Source organism: Ictalurus furcatus, chromosome 1, assembly GCF_023375685.1.
Source record: "Ictalurus furcatus strain D&B chromosome 1, Billie_1.0, whole genome shotgun sequence".
Taxonomy (NCBI): domain Eukaryota; kingdom Metazoa; phylum Chordata; class Actinopteri; order Siluriformes; family Ictaluridae; genus Ictalurus; species Ictalurus furcatus.
The window spans coordinates 35,035,190-35,056,123 of record NC_071255.1 but is presented as its reverse complement, the minus strand read 5'-3'; the positions used below and the strand labels follow the sequence as shown (position 1 = coordinate 35,056,123).

Genomic DNA, 20,934 nt, shown 5'->3' with positions numbered 1-20,934 from the left:
CGCACGCTACAAAGTACATTGTGTTTACGGTGCTTCCTGGTGAAGCTTCTTCCTCGCCGACGCCCCAGTAGGCTGCTGATCTGATGGTCAGGAGCATTTCTTTTGTTCTTCTATCCAACCCACCTCCCTATTGACTTTCATTTTAATGTGATATGTACCGTATGTTTAAACGTAGCACACTCCAGTTGACTCACTGCTAGCGTGTTAGCATGTTGAGCAAAACTCTACGTGAGGCTCATAGCCTAAATTTTAGCCAAAGAATGCTGTTTAGTCGATAGCGCAAGCGTGACATGCTACATTTAGGAGTGGAGAACTCGCACGGTGTTGTTAATCTGTATTAGTGCGCTTAACTATTGGACTTGCTTGTCATACTTTGCAGTTAAAATGTGGTTTATTTCCCTACATTTTCAGCCTAGTGAACTAGCTTTACGGGCAAGCAAGACATGAGACAAGTCACGTACGCTGGTGCTTTCGTGTGCCCCGTGGGCTAGCTAATAGATTTATGATTTGTCCACCCCTGAATACACTGCAGGACGAGTACCTGAACGAGGACGTGGACGTGCGAGTGATTGAGTATGAGGACAACCGGCCCCTGCTGGACCTTTTCCTGCAGAAGCCCATGGGTATGCTGTCACTGCTGGATGAGGAGAGCAGGTTCCCCCAGGCCACCGATCAGACCCTCGTCGGCAAGTTACACCCCTTTCTAAACACTCACACACTCCTCGCATACAGAGAGTCAATAGAACACTAGCAGGTTCTTTTATATGACCTTCAGGAGTCATATGGGCATACGTACAGTACACAGGAACTGTATTTCATCCTATTCAGTGTTCCTAACGCGAGCATTTGAGACTGAGTCAAATGAAAACCTTCTTTTTTTTTCTTTTTTTTACATTTTGCATTGTTTATTGCAAATAAGTGTCATAAAAGTGTATCTATCATTTTTCTACATAATCTACGTTTCATTCAACGCGCTTAATGAGTGGGCGGAGTCCTCCATTTGAGAGTTGGGATGATATTTTTGTAAAATCACCCAGCCATACTTGCAGAGTTTGAGAACGACAACAGGAAAGTTCAGTACAAAGACGGTACAACATTTAATCCGTACGGATCCAGGGGCATTGAGCATGCATTAATGGTACCAGTTGGGCTTGCTACACTCTTAGCGAGGCCTGTACGGTTTTGGTTGCGTCAGACAGACATGTTTGCGATGGGTTGGGTGTGGAAGGAAAAAGAATAAAATGAATTCAATTCACTTGAGTTTTTATTTGTATAGCGCGTATCACAACGGACCATCTAACGAAGCAGCTTTATAGAAAGATATCTGTTTCAGATCGAAATTTTAAATTGGTGAATTTGTCCCTAATGATCGAGCCAGAGCGGACCCTAAATCCATAAATCGCTCAAATATCTTTGATATGGACTGCGACTGTTAGAGAGTTAGCATAAACGTCACGTTAATTCACGCTTTTGCTCATGCAGAAAAATTTGAGGACAACTTGAAATCAAAAAACTTCTGGAGGCCAATGAGGGTTGATCTTGGCTTTGGAATCAACCACTATGCTGGAAAGGTATGGATATGTCCTTTTTTTTTTTACTGCGATTTATATATATATATATATATATATATATATATATATATATATATATATATATATACACACACACACTCCTGGGCAAAAAAAAAGGGGCCACAATATCCAGAAATGGTAAAATATTAAGCTTTTAATGATCTTAAGAACAAATCATTGGTCAGGAAATTAGCAAGAATTAAACAAATAGATTAAGTAACTTACTTTTACTTCATTTTTGTTTTGTACGACCTGACATGTTTGAATTTTATATCAAACATTTTAATCATTGCGGGGGGCACGGTGGCTTGTTTTCCTCACACCTCCAGGGTTTGGGGTTTGATTCCCATCTCCGCCCTGTGTGTGTGACGTTTGCATGTTCTCCACGTGCTTCAGGGGTTTCCTCCGGGTGCTCCGGTTTCCTCCCTCAGTTCAAAGACATGCGTTGTAGGCTGATTTGCATTTCATTTCCAAGTTCGTAGTGTGTGAATGGGTGTGTGAGTGGGAGTGCGACTGTGCCCGGCAATGGGTTGGCATCCCGTCCAGGGTGTGCCCCACCTCATGCCTGGGATAGGATCCAGGCTCCCCGTGACCCTGTGCAGGATAATCGGTACAGAGGATGGATGGACGGATGGATGGATGGATGGACATTTCAATCATGATCATGATTTAACCTTCATGTACAAGAAGACTATATAAGTGAATTTCCCTTGTTCTAGCTTTTCCATAAGCAGGATTAGCATTCTTGCTAATTTTCTGCCCAATCATTTGTTGTTAAGACCATTAAAAGCTTAATATTTTGCCATTTTGGGCTTGGACCATTTTGTTGTCCAGGAGTGTACATAATGAAATTGTATAGTATCAAGTATCAAGTTCACAGCCACACAACAAACAACGAATCTCTTTTTGAAAAAAAATATATACGTTATATATTTATCAGATAACATTGTGTATAAGATGTGTTCATGTGATTTTCTTGAATATACTGATCAGGTGATCTATACTGCCTCTGGGTTTCTGGCTAAGAACCGAGACGCTCTTCCTGCCGACATCATCCTGCTGCTGAGGTCTTCAGAGAACGAGCTGATTAGCAAACTAGTCACTAATCCGCTCACTAAAACAGGTACCAGCACACTGAGAAAGCCGTTTTTCCCGGGTATTCCCAGAGTTCAGTGAAACACTTTCTTTACACAATAGTGAAAATCTAACTTATTTATTCATTTCTGTTAGAAAGTACTGGTTATTAATAAAGTTACACTACAGACGTGTGCGTACACTGAGTAATACAGAGCAGGGGAATAAAAAGCTAGATGGTTATCTACTGTCATGATGCTGTTACATGATGATGCTGAGTTTTTTTTTTGTTTGTTTGTTTGTTTGGTTTTTTTTAAAGAGGGGTTCGTTGTTGTTCCAGGACTTTTATGACGTTTACGACGTCTTGAAAAGCCACACGTTTTTTAAAAAAAATAAATCTACAAAACTAGATTCAACATAATATAACCTGCTCTTTATATGTGCTCTGACTAATGCTGGAATCATAAACAAAGTAAAGTACAGCGGTCAAGAAGCAGGAATAGAGTTACTGTAGACTAAACTACCGGGGACTGGTCACGAAAACAAGAAACACAAACTAGGGCACTTAGGGGAAGAAGTTTAGTAATGCATTTTACTACAATACAATTACAATGGTAATAAACCAGTGACTGGACTGGGGAGGAGGTATGGCTAGATGGGAAACGTAAGTGATCACAAGCACATGCCGTATCTCCAACAGAGATGCAAACTGTGATGGGATGGGGGAGGGGGCACACATACAAATCTATTTAACTGACAAAGTGGATTTTTAACTACTAATTTTTTTTTTCTTCTGTTGAACAACATTCACTTTTCATGTCTCTATTTATTGTCTTTAGTACTGTTTGTTCATCTTTCCAACCAAACATTTCAGTCGCTGGGGTGGTACCATCAAAGGTACATGTTTTGTATCGTTACTATGTATCTTTCCCAAGTAACTTTAATGAGCTTTCACAGTAGGGGTCCTTAAGGTTCAATTCTGTATCTTAAATTTAGGCACATACTAAAAGTACCAAACATGTCCCCATATGGTACCACCCAAGAGATAAGGAAAAATACCGTCCTGTACCTTTATTTCTGAGAATGCAGGATCAACAGTGTGATGTCAGACTCCAGTGAGAACACACATCAGCAGTGACGTCAGACTCCAGTCCTTAAACGTTATACCACTGCATTGCAGAGTTTAGCATTGTACTTCACGGAGCACGCTTTAGTATTTAGCTGATCAGCTAATTCCCCTCACCTTCATATGCCGAACTTGATGTATTAGAAGAGGAAATACATAAACCTCCGTAAAGCTGTGGTTATATAACAACGCCTAGCCAAGCTCTCTGGTTTATAAAGCAGGTAAATTCACTTTCAAACAAAATCCAATGAGGAGATTCAATCGACGATGCTCATTAGTTTCCCTGAGCAATACAGAGAGGAAAACTGCGTTGTATTAGTTGTCAGTTTAGTGGACACTGCCCATCCATATCGCTATTTTACATTGTGGTAATCTGTTTCAGATTAACACAGATTACAGTTTGTTCTGTTCTTGCAGCGTACCAGCCGTTTATTGTTGGTGGCCTGTTTAAGGTCAAAACCTTTCCACTGCAGAGTAAGTACAGCAAATGGGTGACGCTGGAGGCCAAACGAATCAACTCACAAATCGAATCACGCATTAATACCTCTTAATGAAGCTTTGTATGGACTTCACACAGACCTGCACACACTTCGAGCTAAGTGATTGTTGGGTATACAAAAACACCTTAGGTTTCCTGCATTTCCAAAAGGCCATGATGAAAGGAAGAATTGGGGAGACTATATATGATGTGTGTAAGAACCTAAGTCAGTAGCAGATATTTCACAGATGAGGATTTGCCAGAATCTGGATCCCATCCTGCTTCTTTATATTTGGAAGAACTGGTTAGATAGGCAGTGAGAATGATAATATATATGTATATATACTGTACAACAGGCCAAACTCGCTTTAATCATGAGATTAATTCCAACAGTGGCGCTAATGACTTAGTAAACATTCTTTCATTTATCTTCAGTAAGGGCTTTATCCTCATTAGGGCCACAGGAACACTGGACGTAAAATCTGTGTGTCTTATCACACTGTTTGAGGATCTACTAAATTTTGTTTTGGAGATATGGCGGCTCAGCTGAAGTAGATGCTTCTTGAACTGAGTGCTCACAGCATGGACGCTTGTGTCCATCAGAGGAGCCATCTACAGCAGCTGGGAGGGTTTTTATCAGGATGAAAATCACCCATCACACCGTGTTCAAATCTGGCCTCAGTAGCACCTGAAAACAGAAACGCCAACTAGCTGAGTTGGATTGGGTAATGAAGTGCGACCTGCGGCACAGAAAGTGCACATTTCCTCCTTGACTAGTTGCTCCATCTAAAGAGGGAACATACGGACCAGATTCTGACTACTAGCAAATCTGAATTAGAGACCTTGTACGTACTGGACATCATTACTCCACTTCATTGTTCCAGAACTGTCTTCACTTTAGCTTATTATATGAACTTTCTGGAACGCTGCAATTACATTTAGTTGTATCGAGTGATTATATCCAACAAACACTTATCTGTAAGTATTAATGGATCTGTGAGGGGAAAAGCCTATACATATTAGTCGCTAGTCCTCAATTAGTCTTGCTCTGCTATTCAATTAAGTTCTGATCTCTGGGAGAATCTCTACGCTGATTATTTATGGTGATTAGAATAGTACTTTCAATTGTCTTCTTGGAAAGTCTTCACTTTCAGGTTCTCAACATGGATGACTTTAAAATGAAGTCATTCTTTCCTGGACTAGTATATGACTTTAACCAGGTCTGAGCAACTAACAGGTCCGAAAGCACAGGCTGAGCAGATCATGCTGGAAATGCAAACAATTCGCGAGGCATATTTACTAATCCAACTTCATAGACAAGTTGTTTCAAGAAGAGCAGGATTTTCTAACCTTGATTAATCAGAGTCTCTAGCCCTGGTAAATCAAAATAATATTCTTAAAGGGATGTAATTAGAGATCATTTAAATATCTATCCAGTGGAGATAGGTATAGATTTTGTATTGGAAGGGTATCTACTCTATATAGGGCTTTAATGATATATTCACAAGCAGTGCATAAGTCCTTTCTAAATCCATGCTGGGAAATAATTCATGAAAGGTATGAAAGGCGTATGTCAAAACCCATGAGGTGACATGAATATGTTTAATGTGACTTTGGAACAACCCTCAAGAACGATATGTTGAATTGACAATTCAAAAAATAATTATTCAGTTCAACCATCTTTTTTTTTTTTTACATTTTTTTATCCACTCTTCCAATTGATTATTTTGTTTTAACTCACTGCTCATTCATATTACATTGAGAAAGTTCCAGAAGCTGTACATAGTGCTCCATAACAGTGCTGTAAATGTAAATCTGGTGCAAACCAGTTTGAAGCTTTGAGTGCATTGAGTGCTAGTTGGTTGTGTACCATCAAAACCAGCCCATCCCAGTTTCCAGCTCAATATCAGGACTGATCTGTTCTTCATTTGGTACGACAACAAGCAAACGTTTGCCTCAATCACATTACAAAGACAGGTGAATATTATAAGTGGTCTTTTAATATTCAGCCTGAAAAGAACGTAAGATGGTCAGCTTGGCCTGTGTTTTTTTGAGTTGGGTTTTGTTTTGTTTTTTGTTTTCTATGTCCATGACGATATCAAGAGAAAGTCTGTTCGATTGGGATGTTACTCTTAACTTTTTTGTATCCTTTCTGTCTGACCAGGTAATCTAGCTCACACCAAGGGAAAGGGGACAGGGTCGGGGCGACTCAGTTCACGTCAGCGCTCTCCTCAGCGCTCTGTAAACATCGTCAAGGTATATACGGAGCTCGAGAAAATAATGTATGCGTTCTGTTTTCCCCCTTCTGTTCATCTCTTTCGCTTCCTGTCTGATTTATATTTCCTCCCTTTATGCACACGTCTCTTTTTTTCTAAAGATGGAAGTGCTGATGTTGTACAAACTCCTGTCAGTCGGCGAGGTAATAACACAGATTTCAGTATCCGCCCACAGGAAATGGACGTCGCATGTGCTGCTTACATTGTCTTTCCCACTGTGTGTGTGTGTCATGTACGTATATGTACCTGTATGTACCTGAATTATGTCGAAATTTTGAATGGTACTACAAGGAGCTTCCCAGCATTTGATTTAAGGTGAATGTTCAATGGGCTACATGACAGCTACATAAGCCCTTCATTATAACTGAAATAAACCTACAGTATAGAAACAGTTAAATGAGTCCAATTCAAGCACGTTCGCCTCACACCTCCAGGGTCGGGGGTTCGATTCCCACCGTGGCTCTGTGTGTGTGGAGTTTGCATGTTCTCCCCGTCCTGCGGGGGTTTCCTCCGGGTACTCCGGTTTCCTCCCCCAGTCCAAAGACATGCATGGTAGGCTGATCGGCGTGTCCAAAGTGTCCGTAGTGTATGAATGGGTGTGTGAGTGTGTATGTGATTGTGCGGTGCCCTGCGATGGACTGGCTCCCTGTCCAGGGTGTACCCCGCCTTGTGCCCGATGCTCCCTGGGATAGACTCCAGGTTCCCCGTGACCCTAAAAAGGTTAAGCGGTATAGAAGATGGATGGATGGATGGATGGATGGAGTCCAATTCAATTCTGCTGATATATAGTTATATCAGTATGTACGGTACATGAGGAAAGTTCCTGGTCTTCAGAGTTGGGTTACGCACCTTGATAAGTTGATTTGATGCGCTCCCCATTGATATTATGCAAATCACCAGTGCAAGATCTTTCGTAAAATAGAAGCATCTAAGATGGTCGCTTTTTCAATAGTGTCCGAACACAAGTACGTTCCTTTAAGCCCGAAAAAGCAAAAAACAAAAACAAATCAGGAACAGAAAACGTGATTTTTTAATTTTTTTTTAACCAACATAGCTAAAAAGAAATAACCTTATCACCATTATGCCCCTCTGACATAAGTGCATGTAGTTACACAGTCCGTTGTTATAAGCTCTTAATGTTAGTCAGCTTAGAAAGTGTCATAACACAACCTTATATCAATAAAAATCCCAACACTTGATCTTTTTGTCAGGTGACGCCATAAAACAAACTGGCTTTATGATCGTCTACGTAGCTTCATGTCAGTTATTAAGGGTTTATGTAGGTGTCTTACAGCCTTATGGACATCATTAAAGTGTTACACTCTCTTGTCATTCTTGTTCTACACGAGCTCGTGTTGGGAGCGTTATAGTGAGGTTTCGTCGTCTTTAGAGCCCTCTAAGAGAAACGCTGGTGTACGTTTAAAACTCTGAAGTTCCAGGCCTGAAACAAAATCGACGCTTTATACATATTGAAATGAAGTGTCTTTGAGGAGGCCGTGAATATATTTCCATGTATTTGCATGCTGAGTCATGCTCTTTCACCTCTTTGGAAATTTCACATCAAAGATTGCACCCATTGTTCCTGTAGTGAAGATCAGGGGCACCTGCACGAGCATCTATCGCCTGTGCGCATTTTGCATTTGTTTGTAGTTCTGCAAATGTGCTTTACAGAGCCTCGAGGTTAGAATGAGCCTGGTCATACTCTACATTCAGGTCCATAAGTATTTGGACAGTGGCGCGATTTTCGTCGTTTCGCCGTCGATTTGGAATCAAATAAACACTCTGGGTGTCAATTCAAAACTAGGGATTTTACTGTGGCCACACCTGGCCACGAAACCGCTTATCAGTCGATTGTCCAATTACTTTTGAGCCTGTGAAAATGGAGGGACTCTGTAATAAAAGAACTGTAGGCCATAAAACGGCTAATGCAATATATTTTATTAAACCCCTTGAATTAAAGCTGAACGTCTACGCACACTCCAATCACATCTTGATTGCTTCGTGTACAGAAGCAAAATTACGAAAATTATGGACCTGACTGTATGGGTAAATAAAAAGTTTCAATAATCATCCAGTTAGGGGAATAAAAAAAAAAAAAAGCAAAAACAATGAATCACACAAGTGTCAAAAAAAAAAAAGGGTACATTTCATGTGACTTTTCCGTAAGGTCTACAGTTACGCTTACTAAAATGAATCCATGTTCAGAAAGCTATCTGTGTTATCAGTTACTGGCCTTTTCATGTCTTTATTTTACTCCATCCTTGATAAATGGCAGAAAGCCTGTGATGTCATTATTTCCCAAGCGCTACGTCATTATTTCAACATAACATCTCATTATTTCTAATGAATACCTCCTTATTTTGGGTTATTATCTTGTTATTTTGACAAGATTATTTCAGTGTGATATTTAACACCCCACAGTCTATCAGTCAGATTCATTTATTGATCATTAATTATTAATTATATATTATATATATTATATATTAAGCTGATTAATTATATGAGCTTATAGTTGTAATAATTCTCATTCAGTATGCTGATACTAAGGAAGCCAGACGCGCTTTCGATCATTCCCCTTTGAAGCCATATTCCCAGTATTTTTCAGAATATGTATTCCCATCCTAAAGACGAGATCAGATCGTCCGGACGTATTAGCACTCGTCCGTGGAGGAAAAGAACATCAATATTTTCCTTGCACAATATTCCCAGCATGGCCGTGTGTTCACCCTGACCCACACTTTTACAGCTATCCTCCATCTCTCCTCATAGCTGCTTCCCCTGACACCCAATAAATCCATCATGTTTAGAAGCATGCTTTAGAAATGACGTCCCTTCACGTCACCCTGATCATATTTATTGTAGTCATTAGAGGCCCGTTAGATGCTCGTCCTGCCCTTGAATCTATAAATTCTCCTTTTCCTTGAATATATTGTGTGTTCTCAGGGAGAGAACGGTGCGGAAAGCATACATCACCCTCGGGAGACCACCAACATGAGGACTCAAACCGTGGCTTCTTATTTCAGAGTAAGCATTGCTTAAATAATAACTCAAATTTAGTCGATTTTTATTTTTTCTAATAACGAATATGAATTGTTTTATAAAATTTAATGAAGTGATTAAGTAAGCAGTAAAACAATCGGTGTGGTGCTGTTATAGGAAAATAATCACCAATGCGGTGAAGTCACTGTTGTCCCCACAAAGTTGATTTCTTTCCTATAACAGTGTTTTATTGCTCTTATACCACATCAATTAACCAACAATTAAATTGTTTTTAATTTAGCAAAAAAAAAAAACAGCACATCATACTTTTTATCTATTTATATTTACATTTAATGGTGTGGAATGTCCACAAAACAAGATAGTCCCTTGTGCTCGTTATTATTATTATTATTATTATTCATTTATTTATTTTTACGGTGTCACAAATTCGCTACAACTCTAACTACCACTCATTTCTTTTCCTTTCTTTCAGTATTCACTGATGGACCTGCTTTCGAAGATGGTGGCCGGACAGCCGCACTTTGTCCGCTGTATCAAACCCAATAACGACCGCCAGGCTCATAAGTTCGACAGGGAGAAAGTGCTGATTCAGCTGCGCTACACGGGCATCCTGGAGACGGCTAAGATCCGCAGACAGGGTTACTCTCACCGCATCGTCTTTGCTAACTTCATCCAGAGGTCAGTCTGCAGCACACGTGACCCCACTGAAACTCTGAATCACAGATAAAAAAAAAACAAAAAAAACACTCAATCAAAAACACTCAATATTTTAATAGAGTTCTTAATTGAGATTTATTCTTAATACGCCGTACCAGAAAATGATGCAAAGAAATCTTCCGAACATGTAAATATAGGCTATTCCATACCGAATATATGTACAGACATACTGTAGATAAAAAGAAGCACTCTTCATTTGTGCAGTGTTGATTGCTATTAAGGCACATTGTGTTTGTAGATACTACATGCTGGGTTTCCGTGTGAACGAAGAGCCGGCTGTCACTCCTGAGGCGTGTGCAGCTATTCTGGAGAAAGCCAAGATGGAAAACTGGGCTCTGGGCAAAACAAAGGCATGAAACTCTAGCAGAGTGAAATCCAATCATATTTTTACATATAAAAACAGTAGGAAAGGTTCTATATCGCGAAACAAGAGTAAGGAATGTAAGTAAGTCCAAACCCTGGGAGTGACTTTAACGTTCAAACCAATCAAACGGTTTCCAAAGAGTACAGATCTTAAGGGGGTATAGTATATATACTGTATATATGTATATATGAGTATGCTGTTATTTCAGGTCTTTCTGAAGTATTATCACGTGGAACAATTGAACCTGATGATCAAGAGAACCATGGACCGGATCGTGCTGGTGCAGGCGTGCGTACGGTGTTGGCTGGCAGTCCAAAACTACCGGAAAACCTTGGGGAAGAGAACTCAGAGTGCTGTAGTCCTGCAGTCAGGTGAAAACACATACTGCATACATCTCAGTTGAGTTCATGTGTTAGTAAAAGCATTGCTAATTAGCTTACAGTAGAGAAATGCATTGTGGGTATGCATTAGTACACAGTGCAAGATCAGGATGGTTGAAGAAATACAACGTAAAATTATTTTCAATAAAAAATAAAGTTAGGGGGAAAAAAAAAAATCTATCTAGCATTTTCATTGGTTTGTTCCTCTGGGAAAACCCTTAAAGGTGTGAATTTGAACTCGAACTTGAATTTCATTTCAGATCTAAACAATATTGTGATACTCTGACTGAAGTGCAGCTGAAGATGACACGTTTATTTTAATGTGCTGGTTGTGTAATACGTTATAGTATGTCTTTCAATAGTCTTTCAAAACAACTTACACGGGGACCTGTATGGCAAACACTCCACGTAAATGGATTCAGATATATACAGTGGTGCTTAAAGTTTGTGAACCCTCTAGAATTTTTTTTATATTTTGGTATAAATATGACCTAAAACATCATCAGAAGATCATCAGAGGTCAGTAAGCAACTAAAGGCCTCTCTCACATTGGATAATGTTAATGTTCATGAGTCCACCATCAGCAGAACACTGATCAACGATGGTGTGTATGGCAGGATTGCAAGGAGAACGTGACTGCTCTCCAAAAAGAACATTGCTGCCCCTCTGCAGTTTGTTAAAGATCACAAGCTAGAAGACTACTGGAAAAATGTTTTGTGAATTGATGAGTTCAAAATAGAATTTTAGGTTTAAATGATAAGCGTAGTGTTTGGAGAAAGGAAAACACTGCATTCCAGCATAAGAACCTTATTCCATCTGAGAAACATGGTAGTGGTAGTGTCATGGTTTGGGGCTGTTTTGATACATCTTGGCCAGGACGACTCGCCATCATTGATGGAACAATGAATTCTGAATTATACCAGCGAACTCTACAAGAAAATGTCAGGGCATCTGTCTGTGATCTGAATCCCAAGAGGAAGTGGGTCATGCAGCAAGACAACAATCCTAAGCACACAAGTCATTCTACAAAAGAATGGTTAAAGAAGAATAAAGTGAATGTTTTGGAACGGCCAAGTCAAAGTCCTGACCTTAATCTAATAGAAATGTTGTGGAAGGACCTGAAGCAAGCAGTTCATGTGAGGAAACCCACCAACATCCCAGAGTTGAAGCTGTTCTGTACTGAGGAACGGGATAAAACTCCTCCAAGCCGACCTGCAGGACTGATCAACAGTTACCCCAAACGTTTATCTGCAGTTATTGCTGCACAAGGGGGTCACACCACATACTGAAAACAAAGCTTCACATACTTTTACCCCTCACAGATATGTACTATGGGATCATTTTCCTCAAGAAATAGATGACCAAGTATAATATTGTTGTCTCATTTGTTTAACTGGGTTCTCATTATCTACTTTTAGGACTACTTTGAGCACCACTGTAGGTAAAATATGGTGAGGTTTTCAGTAAGGAGACATTTATTTAACATTTATGGAAGGAGTCTCCAGTGTCAGTGTTTTATAACAGTCAGAGATAAAGCTACAACTTTAAATTTTCTGGAAAATCTTCAGGAAAGAGGAGTTTACACTTTGCATTAATAAATAGAAATGTTGGTATTGTTGTGGTATTCCTATAACAGCACACCCCAAGTTTCAAGTAGTGACTGAATGACATATCGCCACCACTTTGCACCCAGGCTCTGGAAAAGGGGTATAGTCAGGGTTCATGTCTATGTCCAATGGCCTTACTTGTGAAATTAGGTGATTCGTGACCACATTCATTGGGACTAAGTAGAAATTAGCCTGTACTTAGCATGTTCTGTTGTCTTCTTCAGCATACAGAGGACACAAGGTAAGAAGACAAATGGTTGATGATAAAGCTAAACCCAAAGAGGACACTACCATTGTTGAATTTCAAGCATGTAAGAATAATATTTATATAAGAACAACAGTGAAACTTCAGCTGGCACAAACGTATGGTCTTCATGAACGTTCTCTATCTTTGTGTCTAGTATGCCGTGGATATCTGGCGAGGAAGAAATACAAGGAGTTAGTGGATGAGAAGAACAAAGCTGCTACAAAGATCCAGGCACACTTTAAAGGGCACAAACAGAGGAAGAGCTTCCAAAGGAGGAAGTATGCAAATTCTTTAAACTGCGATAGTAAGTATTCAACGGACAGTATACATCTAACACGCTGTACTGTTTTCTTTTAGAGAAGCCATGCAAAAGGAGAACGAACAGAATACAGAAGAGGTCAAAGAGGATGCGCCGGTTGAGGAGGATAAGTTGGCTGCAGATTCAGCTCAGGAGGATGGAGCAAAAGAGCCTGAGAATGGCGAAGAAAAGACCGCTCCATCTGAAGCTGAACCTGAAGCTGCTTCACCAGGATCTGGAGAAGAGCAGGAGACCAAAGCAGCGACTGTTATCCAGAGCAACTTCCGAGGATACAAAGAACGCAAGAAGCTCCAAGAGGAAGGGAAGCTCCCAACAAAGGGGAAGAAGGACACAGACTCACAAACTCAAGAAAACGACTCACTTCCAGATCCATCTGAAGAAGAGAAGCCAGCGGAGGCAGGACAGGAACAGGAACCAACAGAAGCTACACCTGATGTACCTGATGTACCGGATGGAGAGGAAGAAAGGACGGAAGCCGTCCAGGATGCTGAGTCAAAACAAAACGACGAAGCGCAAGCACAGACAGATGTGAACAATTTAGAAAGTTTGACCAAACATGTGAGTAGTAAGGTTCTCCAGACAGGGGACGATCCAAGTGTGCTTTCTATCAGGCTTCATATCTAGACCCAGTTTATGTCTAGGACTAATAGGGCTGGGTCAAATCCAGGAAATAGACTCAACATAGATTATTTAGGCATCAGAGGGTCAGGCAATAGAATCACTCTGCAGATTACAGGCCATGGATGGCACGTTTTAAAGTTTTAAAACACTGTTTATATGAGATGGTTTGGGAAAAGCTGTCGTGTGAATAAAACCCGGGTCCCTGCTGCACTATAATGCCTCACATGAGTTAATCGGGTTAGTTTAATACTAATAATTCCTGCCAGCACCAACATCCTCACGACATTTTATACAACAGTTAGTTCCAGTCCACAAATTTGATTGTTCGAGTGGTGTCCCATGATTGCTGATATTTCCTATAACTGCACTGGGACGTTTCACTGTGTGTATCACTCCGCTTGTCTGCATTCGCCAAGTAAAATTCCAGTTTTCGGAACTATACGTAACACGGAAAAAGTCACATTTTGACCTTGTGTATGGATTTGCAGGCTGCCACACATATGCAAACGATCGTGGTAATTTAGTCCATATATGGAAATAAGAGCAGCTCTGGGTGCACCTGTCACCATATATAGAAGTAGTAAAAAAGTAAGTCATTGGTATACATATTCAGTGGATATAAAAAGTCGACACACCGCTGTTAAAATGGCAGGTTTTTGTCATGTAAAAAAAATGACACTAAGATAAATCACGTCGGATCTTTTCCCCCAAATAAAGTGTTTTCACTTTCACAATCAGAAACTTTTTAGCGAACAAAAGTAAAATAAAAAACTTACAATAACCTAGTTGTATAAGTGTGCACACCCCGAATCCAAGACATGTGAGGAATATGAGAGATTGTTGTCACATGCACAGAGTAATCAGTGCTTAGCAGATGTTCCTGCAGCTCTTTTAATGTTGCCGTAGGTCTCCTGGAAGCCTCCCTGGTAAGTTTTTGTCTTGTCCTTTTGTAAATTTTGGAGGGATGTCCTGTTCTTGGTGATGTCACTGTGGTGATCCATTTTCTCCACTTGGTGATGATGGCCTTTATGATGTTCCATGGTCCATCTAATGCTTTGAACATTTTTTATACCCGTCTCCTGATCGATACGTTTCGACAGTGAGACCCTACACAGGCTTTGGTAGCTCTTTGAGGACCATTTCTTCAGCAGTCAAATTAAACCAAGAAGATGTGAAGAAAATCCCACAGAAACTACGGGTCTTCATTTCATTCATAATGTCTTTGATGACAGCTGCATGATAATTACTTTTGTACATGAGATTGAATGTGGTTCATTGGTTCATTCTGAACGCAGCCACATCCCCAGGTATAAAAGGGTGTGCACACTTATGCAACCTGGTTATTGTAACTTTTTTATTTTTCCTAATTCTCCCTGAAAGGTTTCTGATTGTTTTCCACTTAATCTTTACAATTGCGTTTCACATTGAGGGTGGAAAAAGTTCTGACATGATTTATCATTTACAGGATTTCTGTTGCGAGTTTTTAAATAATTTTTACGGAAAGTTCGTAATCTTCTAAACAACTGACTAGCCAACATGACAGGATTCCAGAAAGATTTATTGATTTACACCATTCTCGATTCAGCAGCACGAATTGAACAATAATGGACTGATCATTTGTCTCCACATCTCTTGAGACACAGCAGAGTAAATGGTGTTATGACATACAGCACAGTTTCTTTTGGCAGCCGTGACATTTTTTCTTTGTCTTCCTGTCCAGATAAGCAGCGTCTCGCAGGACTTCCTGATGCTGCAGCAGAAGCTGAATCAGATCATAATGGCTCATCAGATCAACCCAAGCAGCAACGGCATGTTCACAAGAGGACAGGTCATGAACAGTTCTCTCGGGACTGATCAACAGCCCTCGGGTAAAGCCTCACATCACGGTCACAGTTACCACACAATACGAGATTTATTATTAATACAACTATTTTCTTTACTCATATCACAGAATAAATCATAACATGTTTAAAGTATACATCAGTACAATGAGTGGCAGAGCTCCAGAGTCTCCGGTTTGATCCTGAGCTTGGGTTAATGAGGGAGAAGTTGCTTCGCAAGCTCCAAAACCTGGAACCGGAGAGTCGGATCCGGAGGAAAGAGCAAGAGATAGAACAGCGTTCATCTCCGGTTCCCCCTTCCGATCTATACGGAACCCACAGGATCTGAGCCGGCTGGTTCCCCCGACAGCGGCTGGCCCAGAGTCCTGGGGTTCCGAAACCCATCTCCCTTCGGCTGAGAAGTGAAAGAGCCAAGAGCAGAGCCGCTTCATTGTGAAGTGTTCACGATGAGTGCAGTCAGCCCCCTCAAGGGCTGCCGCAGCATGCTCCACTCCCATACACTTCACACACAAAACGTGTCTCTGTAATATATCTTGTTTTTTAGAGCAGGGAGTAACACACTCTCTGAAGTTTTCGCAATATTTGTTCACACTGAGAACAGACATGCGGCTTCGCTAAAGACAAAGAAGCTGACGATGTGGTTTACAGGCGCCGTTTTATGGTCACGCAATGCGTGAAATGCCACGTCGCCTAACCACAGCAAGCCATAAACTGGTGTGATTTCACACAGACTTCAGACACCGGTCACGCCCGGAAGCGTTCCCCACAGCGTCACGCTCACGCGATGTCTCATTCCCTTCTCAGGGAACAGGGTTACATGTGTAACCCAGACGATTTCCCAGTTGTCTGGTGGTGTGTTTCGGTCTAATGTCAAGTTCTACTAAAGCTTATAACGTGAAATTTCTAATCTCACATGAGAAAAAAAAAAAACAACAGCAAAGATATCAGAACAAGACATCATAGCAAAGTGTCCGCTGTCAACAGTGTTATTTATTCAAGTGGTATTTATATACTGTTGACAGTGACCGTCGTGAGACAGGTTAGTTTTACCCTACTGATGAGGTGTTGTTGCAGTAGTAATCCTGCTCAGTACGAGAGGAACCGCAGGTTCAGACATTTGGTGCGTGTACTTGGCTGAGGAGCCACTGGTGCGAAACTACCATCTGTGGGATTATGACTGAACGCCTCTAAGTAAGAATCCCGCCTAAACGTAACGATACCGCAACGCCGCTGATCTTCGGGGTGTGGCCGGACGAACGCCGCACCATCTCCGATTGCGGACCGCGATTTTGCGTCGAACCTGGTGCTAAATGACTCGTAAACGACTGTCAACAGTATAAAAATACCACTTATATACTTTACTCTTAATAAGATTATTAAAGCATTTGCGTCTCTGTTTTACGGAGCTTTTGGTGCTCGAATGGAGGAAACAATAAACAAGCGTTCATGCAGGTGTCCATGTTTTTTTTTTTCTCATTTTGTATCTCAAATGTGCAGAAAATTATGGAACTCCAAGCTCCGACTTCCCAAATTCCAAGTCAAGTCGAACGCAGCATTGTTTCTTTTTTATTTCTTTTTTTTTTTTTTTTTTTTACGTTCATGCTCACACAACGTTGAGTTCCCTTTGAAAACCTTCCATTTTGTCCGTTTTCCGTATCACGTGGTGCTGTCGTGTCTACCCAGCGATGACTTTTACACATTCGGATTTTAGCGTCATTTCTTAGCCGCGTCCCTCTGCATCATTCTGACTCTCGCTCTCGCTCTCTTAACATACCGTCGAAGTGTGCCTGATTTTTCCTTTACAATGGCGCACTGCTGTAACGTTCACATGAGGAGCCTCACCTGCAACCTGCAGCAAGTGCTGAGTCTTTGTTCCAGTCAGTTCGAGTTACTTTCCTTCTGCAGATCGTATCAGGGAATGAAGGTCCTTTTTTTTTTTTTCCATCACCATGAATGATCGTCTGAAACACAGGAGATGCCAAGTGCCGAAAGAGGAAAGCCGCTTCTCGGCAGGTCGTGTCATCAGAAAATTCGCTTTGTCGTGCACATCTGTTGTTCACTGGATTTCATCAGATGCGATGTGTAATTGCTTCGGGAGGATGTGTGTGAGAGAGAAAGAACAGTAAATGTGCCTTAATGTTGTCCACTGTGGAGCTGAAGAATCTATTAACTCAGAGCCTGTCAAGCATAAACATAATTATTTATCAGGAATGATTTGTTTTTATTGTATTTTTGCCGTGAATGTTACAATATCAGCGCTTTTACCTGAAGCAAAATGTTCTTTACTATCGCAATAAGAGAAAATCTCACCATATGACACACGACAAATTCAGTTGCGAACCTTTTCATGACTGACAACGTGCAATTCACAGTATATAGTTTTCCTGGACCTTTCGCATAATCGATCACTAGTTGAAACTGTAATTCCCGATCATTTGTTACAGTCATAAAAAAAGGTCTGGTCTAATAAAACACACACACACACACAATCATAATCAAACTTGATTATCGTTGCTCATTCCAAGACGTCGGAAATCCGAGTGGCCTTTTTGAATATCAATCATATTTCTCTTTCTACAAAGGTCATTAAATGCTAATCATATTTCATGAGAAACACCTCCTGCAATTACGCCTAGTGTTAATATGAACACTTTAAATTGGCTTCTGTCGTCTGAGCAATAGAGAATTACTGATGACCTTTTAGTGGGCATGTTACAAACTTCCCCCTCCTGCTGAAACCTGACGGCGTTGATTAATCGCCTTCACGCTGGCACTGAATACACCGACGCTAAGATAACGAATCAAAGAGTTCCTAATATCCATCATCTCAGTCTTCTAAAGGCGGAGGGAAGAGTGTACTTTTGTTTCGTTTTGCTATTCGGGTTGGGTTTTGTTTTCTCGGTGCGTATTAATTCATTTAACCGAGAAAGGATCGTCTGAGGGACGTGTAGGGCATTGGTCAGAAATACGACAGCAACGTAAATCGTAGAAATCATAAAAATCACCCGAGCATAGAGAACGTGGATCCACGCTCGATATATTATTACGCAGCACATTTCCGCAGCACTTAGCTCGGTCCTTTGGCGCATTTTAGCATCTCACATCTACAGAAAAATGTCCTCCGCAACCGCAATTGAACATGGATGGAGACCACCACGCTCAGATGGTCTAAGCAGGGGACAAATGCAAATTTATATAGGAGGTATATATATATATATATATATATAGGAGGTATAATAGAGGTATGTAGAATGTAGATAATAACGGTAAATGTCTGCAACTGAATAGGGCCCCATTCCTATATTTTGCCGAGGGCCGCCAAATCACCAAATCTGCCCCTGCATGTGGAATCGGTTATTTTGTTTTGCACCTGCAGGTGATAACCCTGCTTTCACCTGCACAGACGACCCACATCAAAGAGAAAATCAAACAGACTAAACACCACAAAACGTGAAAACACCCTAAATGTAAACAGGGTTTGATATAAAGAGCATGTTTACGTAGACGTCTTCATGCTTGTTTACACTCTTTAAAAAAACACACACACACTTTGATGCACGAGCACTCAGACGCAGCACAAGTTTGATCGTAAGTCAGGGTGTAAAATCGATCCTTACACATGCGGTACGCTGAGAGTTTAAACCTAGCTCTCTGCATAACTAGTCACATCATAAGTGCTGCCGGTGTTTATTCCGGTTTTACTGTGTTTTGTGTGATTTTTCAAAAATGTTTTTTTGCTCAGTTAAGAATGACCTGGCTGCGCTGGGTGCTTACCGATTTCAGATGAAGACTGGGGTGGAGTGAAGTTGCATGTCTACAAAATGGCTGACAAGAGGTCCATCCAAACACAAACGATCATTCTGGACCAGAACACGGTTTTCCAAACTTGTTCTCAAGCCGTGGCTTAAACCGTTATTTTTTAAAATCATTTTTCCTCGTTATTTGTATGACTAAGAATTAAAAAAAAATCACTTATTGCACTTTTGAACAGGAAATACTATTGTATATGCATGAGCAAGACTCAAGCGAGGGGTTAGCGTCTGTGTCTTTCAGTGTAACATTCACATCAAGCGAGCGAACTAAATTCAAACTGTTATTTACGATCAACTCGAACGATTTTTATTTTCCGTACGTTACCAAGACTACGGTCAGCACCACATAGTGGAAATACTTAACCATACAGATGCATCGGTCAGGAAAACTCTAGTATCTGTATTCGGATGCTGTAATTCAATGATGTTTCCTACATTGACCTCTGACCCCAATTGTAGGAGTGCAAAAGGTAACAGGGTTCCACAATCAAGGCACTTTCCATCATATTTTAAGTGATTTTATATGATTATGGAGGGGTTTCCGAGTGGTTTCGGAGGGTTTTAGAGGGTTTTGGAGGGTTTTTAGAGGGATTCGGAGGGTTTTAGAGGGTTTTGGGGATTTTTAGAGGGATTCGGAGGGTTTTAGAGGGTTTTGGGGGGTTTTAGAGTGATTCGGAGGATTTTAGAGGGCTTTCGAGGGTTTTTAGAGGGATTCTGAGGGTTTTAGAGGGTTTTGGGGATTTTTAGAGGGATTCGGAGGGTTTTAGAGGGTTTTGGGGGGGTTTAGAGTGATTCGGAGGGTTTTAGAGGGCTTTCGAGGGTTTTTAGAGTGATTCTGAGGGTTTTAGAGGGTTTGGGGGTTTTTTAGAGTGATTCGGAGGGTTTTAGAGGGTTTTGGAGGGTTTTTAGAGTGATTTGGAGGGTTTTAGAGGGATTCGGAGGGTTTTAGAGGGTTTGGAAGGGTTTTGGAGGATTTCAGAGGGTTTTAGGATTTTGGAATGTTTTAGGGACTCGGTGGGTTTCGGAGGGTTTTTGAAGGGTTTTGGAGGGGTATGGATGGTTTTAGGGTTTCAGAGGATTTTCAGAGGGTTTTGGAGGGTTGTGGAGGTTTTTGGAGGTTTTCAGAGGGGTTTGGAGGGTTTTTGGAGGTTTTCAGAGGGTTTCTGATTATTATGATTGTTATTGTGTAACAGTGTATAGAACACAAGGTCAGTAATTGTAGTCTGACCTCAAAGATAAAGCACAAAGATAACAATGTCTCGTCTCTTTTCCCGATAGCCGGTACACAGCAGACACGGATGTCCCGCCGAAGCACCAAACCAAAGACTCTGAGCACTCCTGAAGACTCGACGTACTACAGCCTCATCCACGTGAGTTCATGTTCATGCACAGTGAACCATAGCTAGGTTCTGCATCCACTTCCTGTGTGTTCGGCTCATGGTTTTTCTCTCTCGTCATGTTTTCCACAGCGGTCCGTCCAGGAGAGGGCGAGGAAGCAGAG

At 40.9% G+C, this 20,934-nt stretch overlaps 2 protein-coding genes across 2 annotated transcripts in view; both read left to right on the top strand.

Moving 5' to 3' along the window:
• The window catches only part of myo3a (myosin IIIA), a 37,763-nt gene extending 27,045 nt beyond the window's left edge, over window positions 1–10,718 (top strand). The window contains exons 15-22 of the mRNA XM_053630759.1: window positions 533–750; window positions 984–1,050; window positions 2,565–2,694; window positions 4,189–4,245; window positions 6,408–6,505; window positions 9,469–9,549; window positions 9,998–10,203; window positions 10,481–10,718. Coding sequence (XP_053486734.1) covers window positions 533–750; window positions 984–1,050; window positions 2,565–2,694; window positions 4,189–4,245; window positions 6,408–6,505; window positions 9,469–9,549; window positions 9,998–10,203; window positions 10,481–10,598 — 975 coding nt within the window. The 3' untranslated portion in view covers window positions 10,599–10,718. The remainder of the gene's footprint in view (window positions 1–532; window positions 751–983; window positions 1,051–2,564; window positions 2,695–4,188; window positions 4,246–6,407; window positions 6,506–9,468; window positions 9,550–9,997; window positions 10,204–10,480) is intronic.
• A 105-nt stretch (window positions 10,719–10,823) lies between these two features.
• The window catches only part of LOC128606479 (myosin-IIIa-like), a 15,020-nt gene continuing 4,909 nt past the window's right edge, over window positions 10,824–20,934 (top strand). Inside the window, exons 1-7 of the mRNA XM_053622668.1 lie at window positions 10,824–10,977; window positions 12,818–12,904; window positions 12,995–13,118; window positions 13,198–13,717; window positions 15,501–15,648; window positions 20,712–20,803; window positions 20,903–20,934. Of these exons, the coding sequence (XP_053478643.1) occupies window positions 10,854–10,977; window positions 12,818–12,904; window positions 12,995–13,118; window positions 13,198–13,717; window positions 15,501–15,648; window positions 20,712–20,803; window positions 20,903–20,934 (1,127 nt within the window). The 5' untranslated portion in view covers window positions 10,824–10,853. The remainder of the gene's footprint in view (window positions 10,978–12,817; window positions 12,905–12,994; window positions 13,119–13,197; window positions 13,718–15,500; window positions 15,649–20,711; window positions 20,804–20,902) is intronic.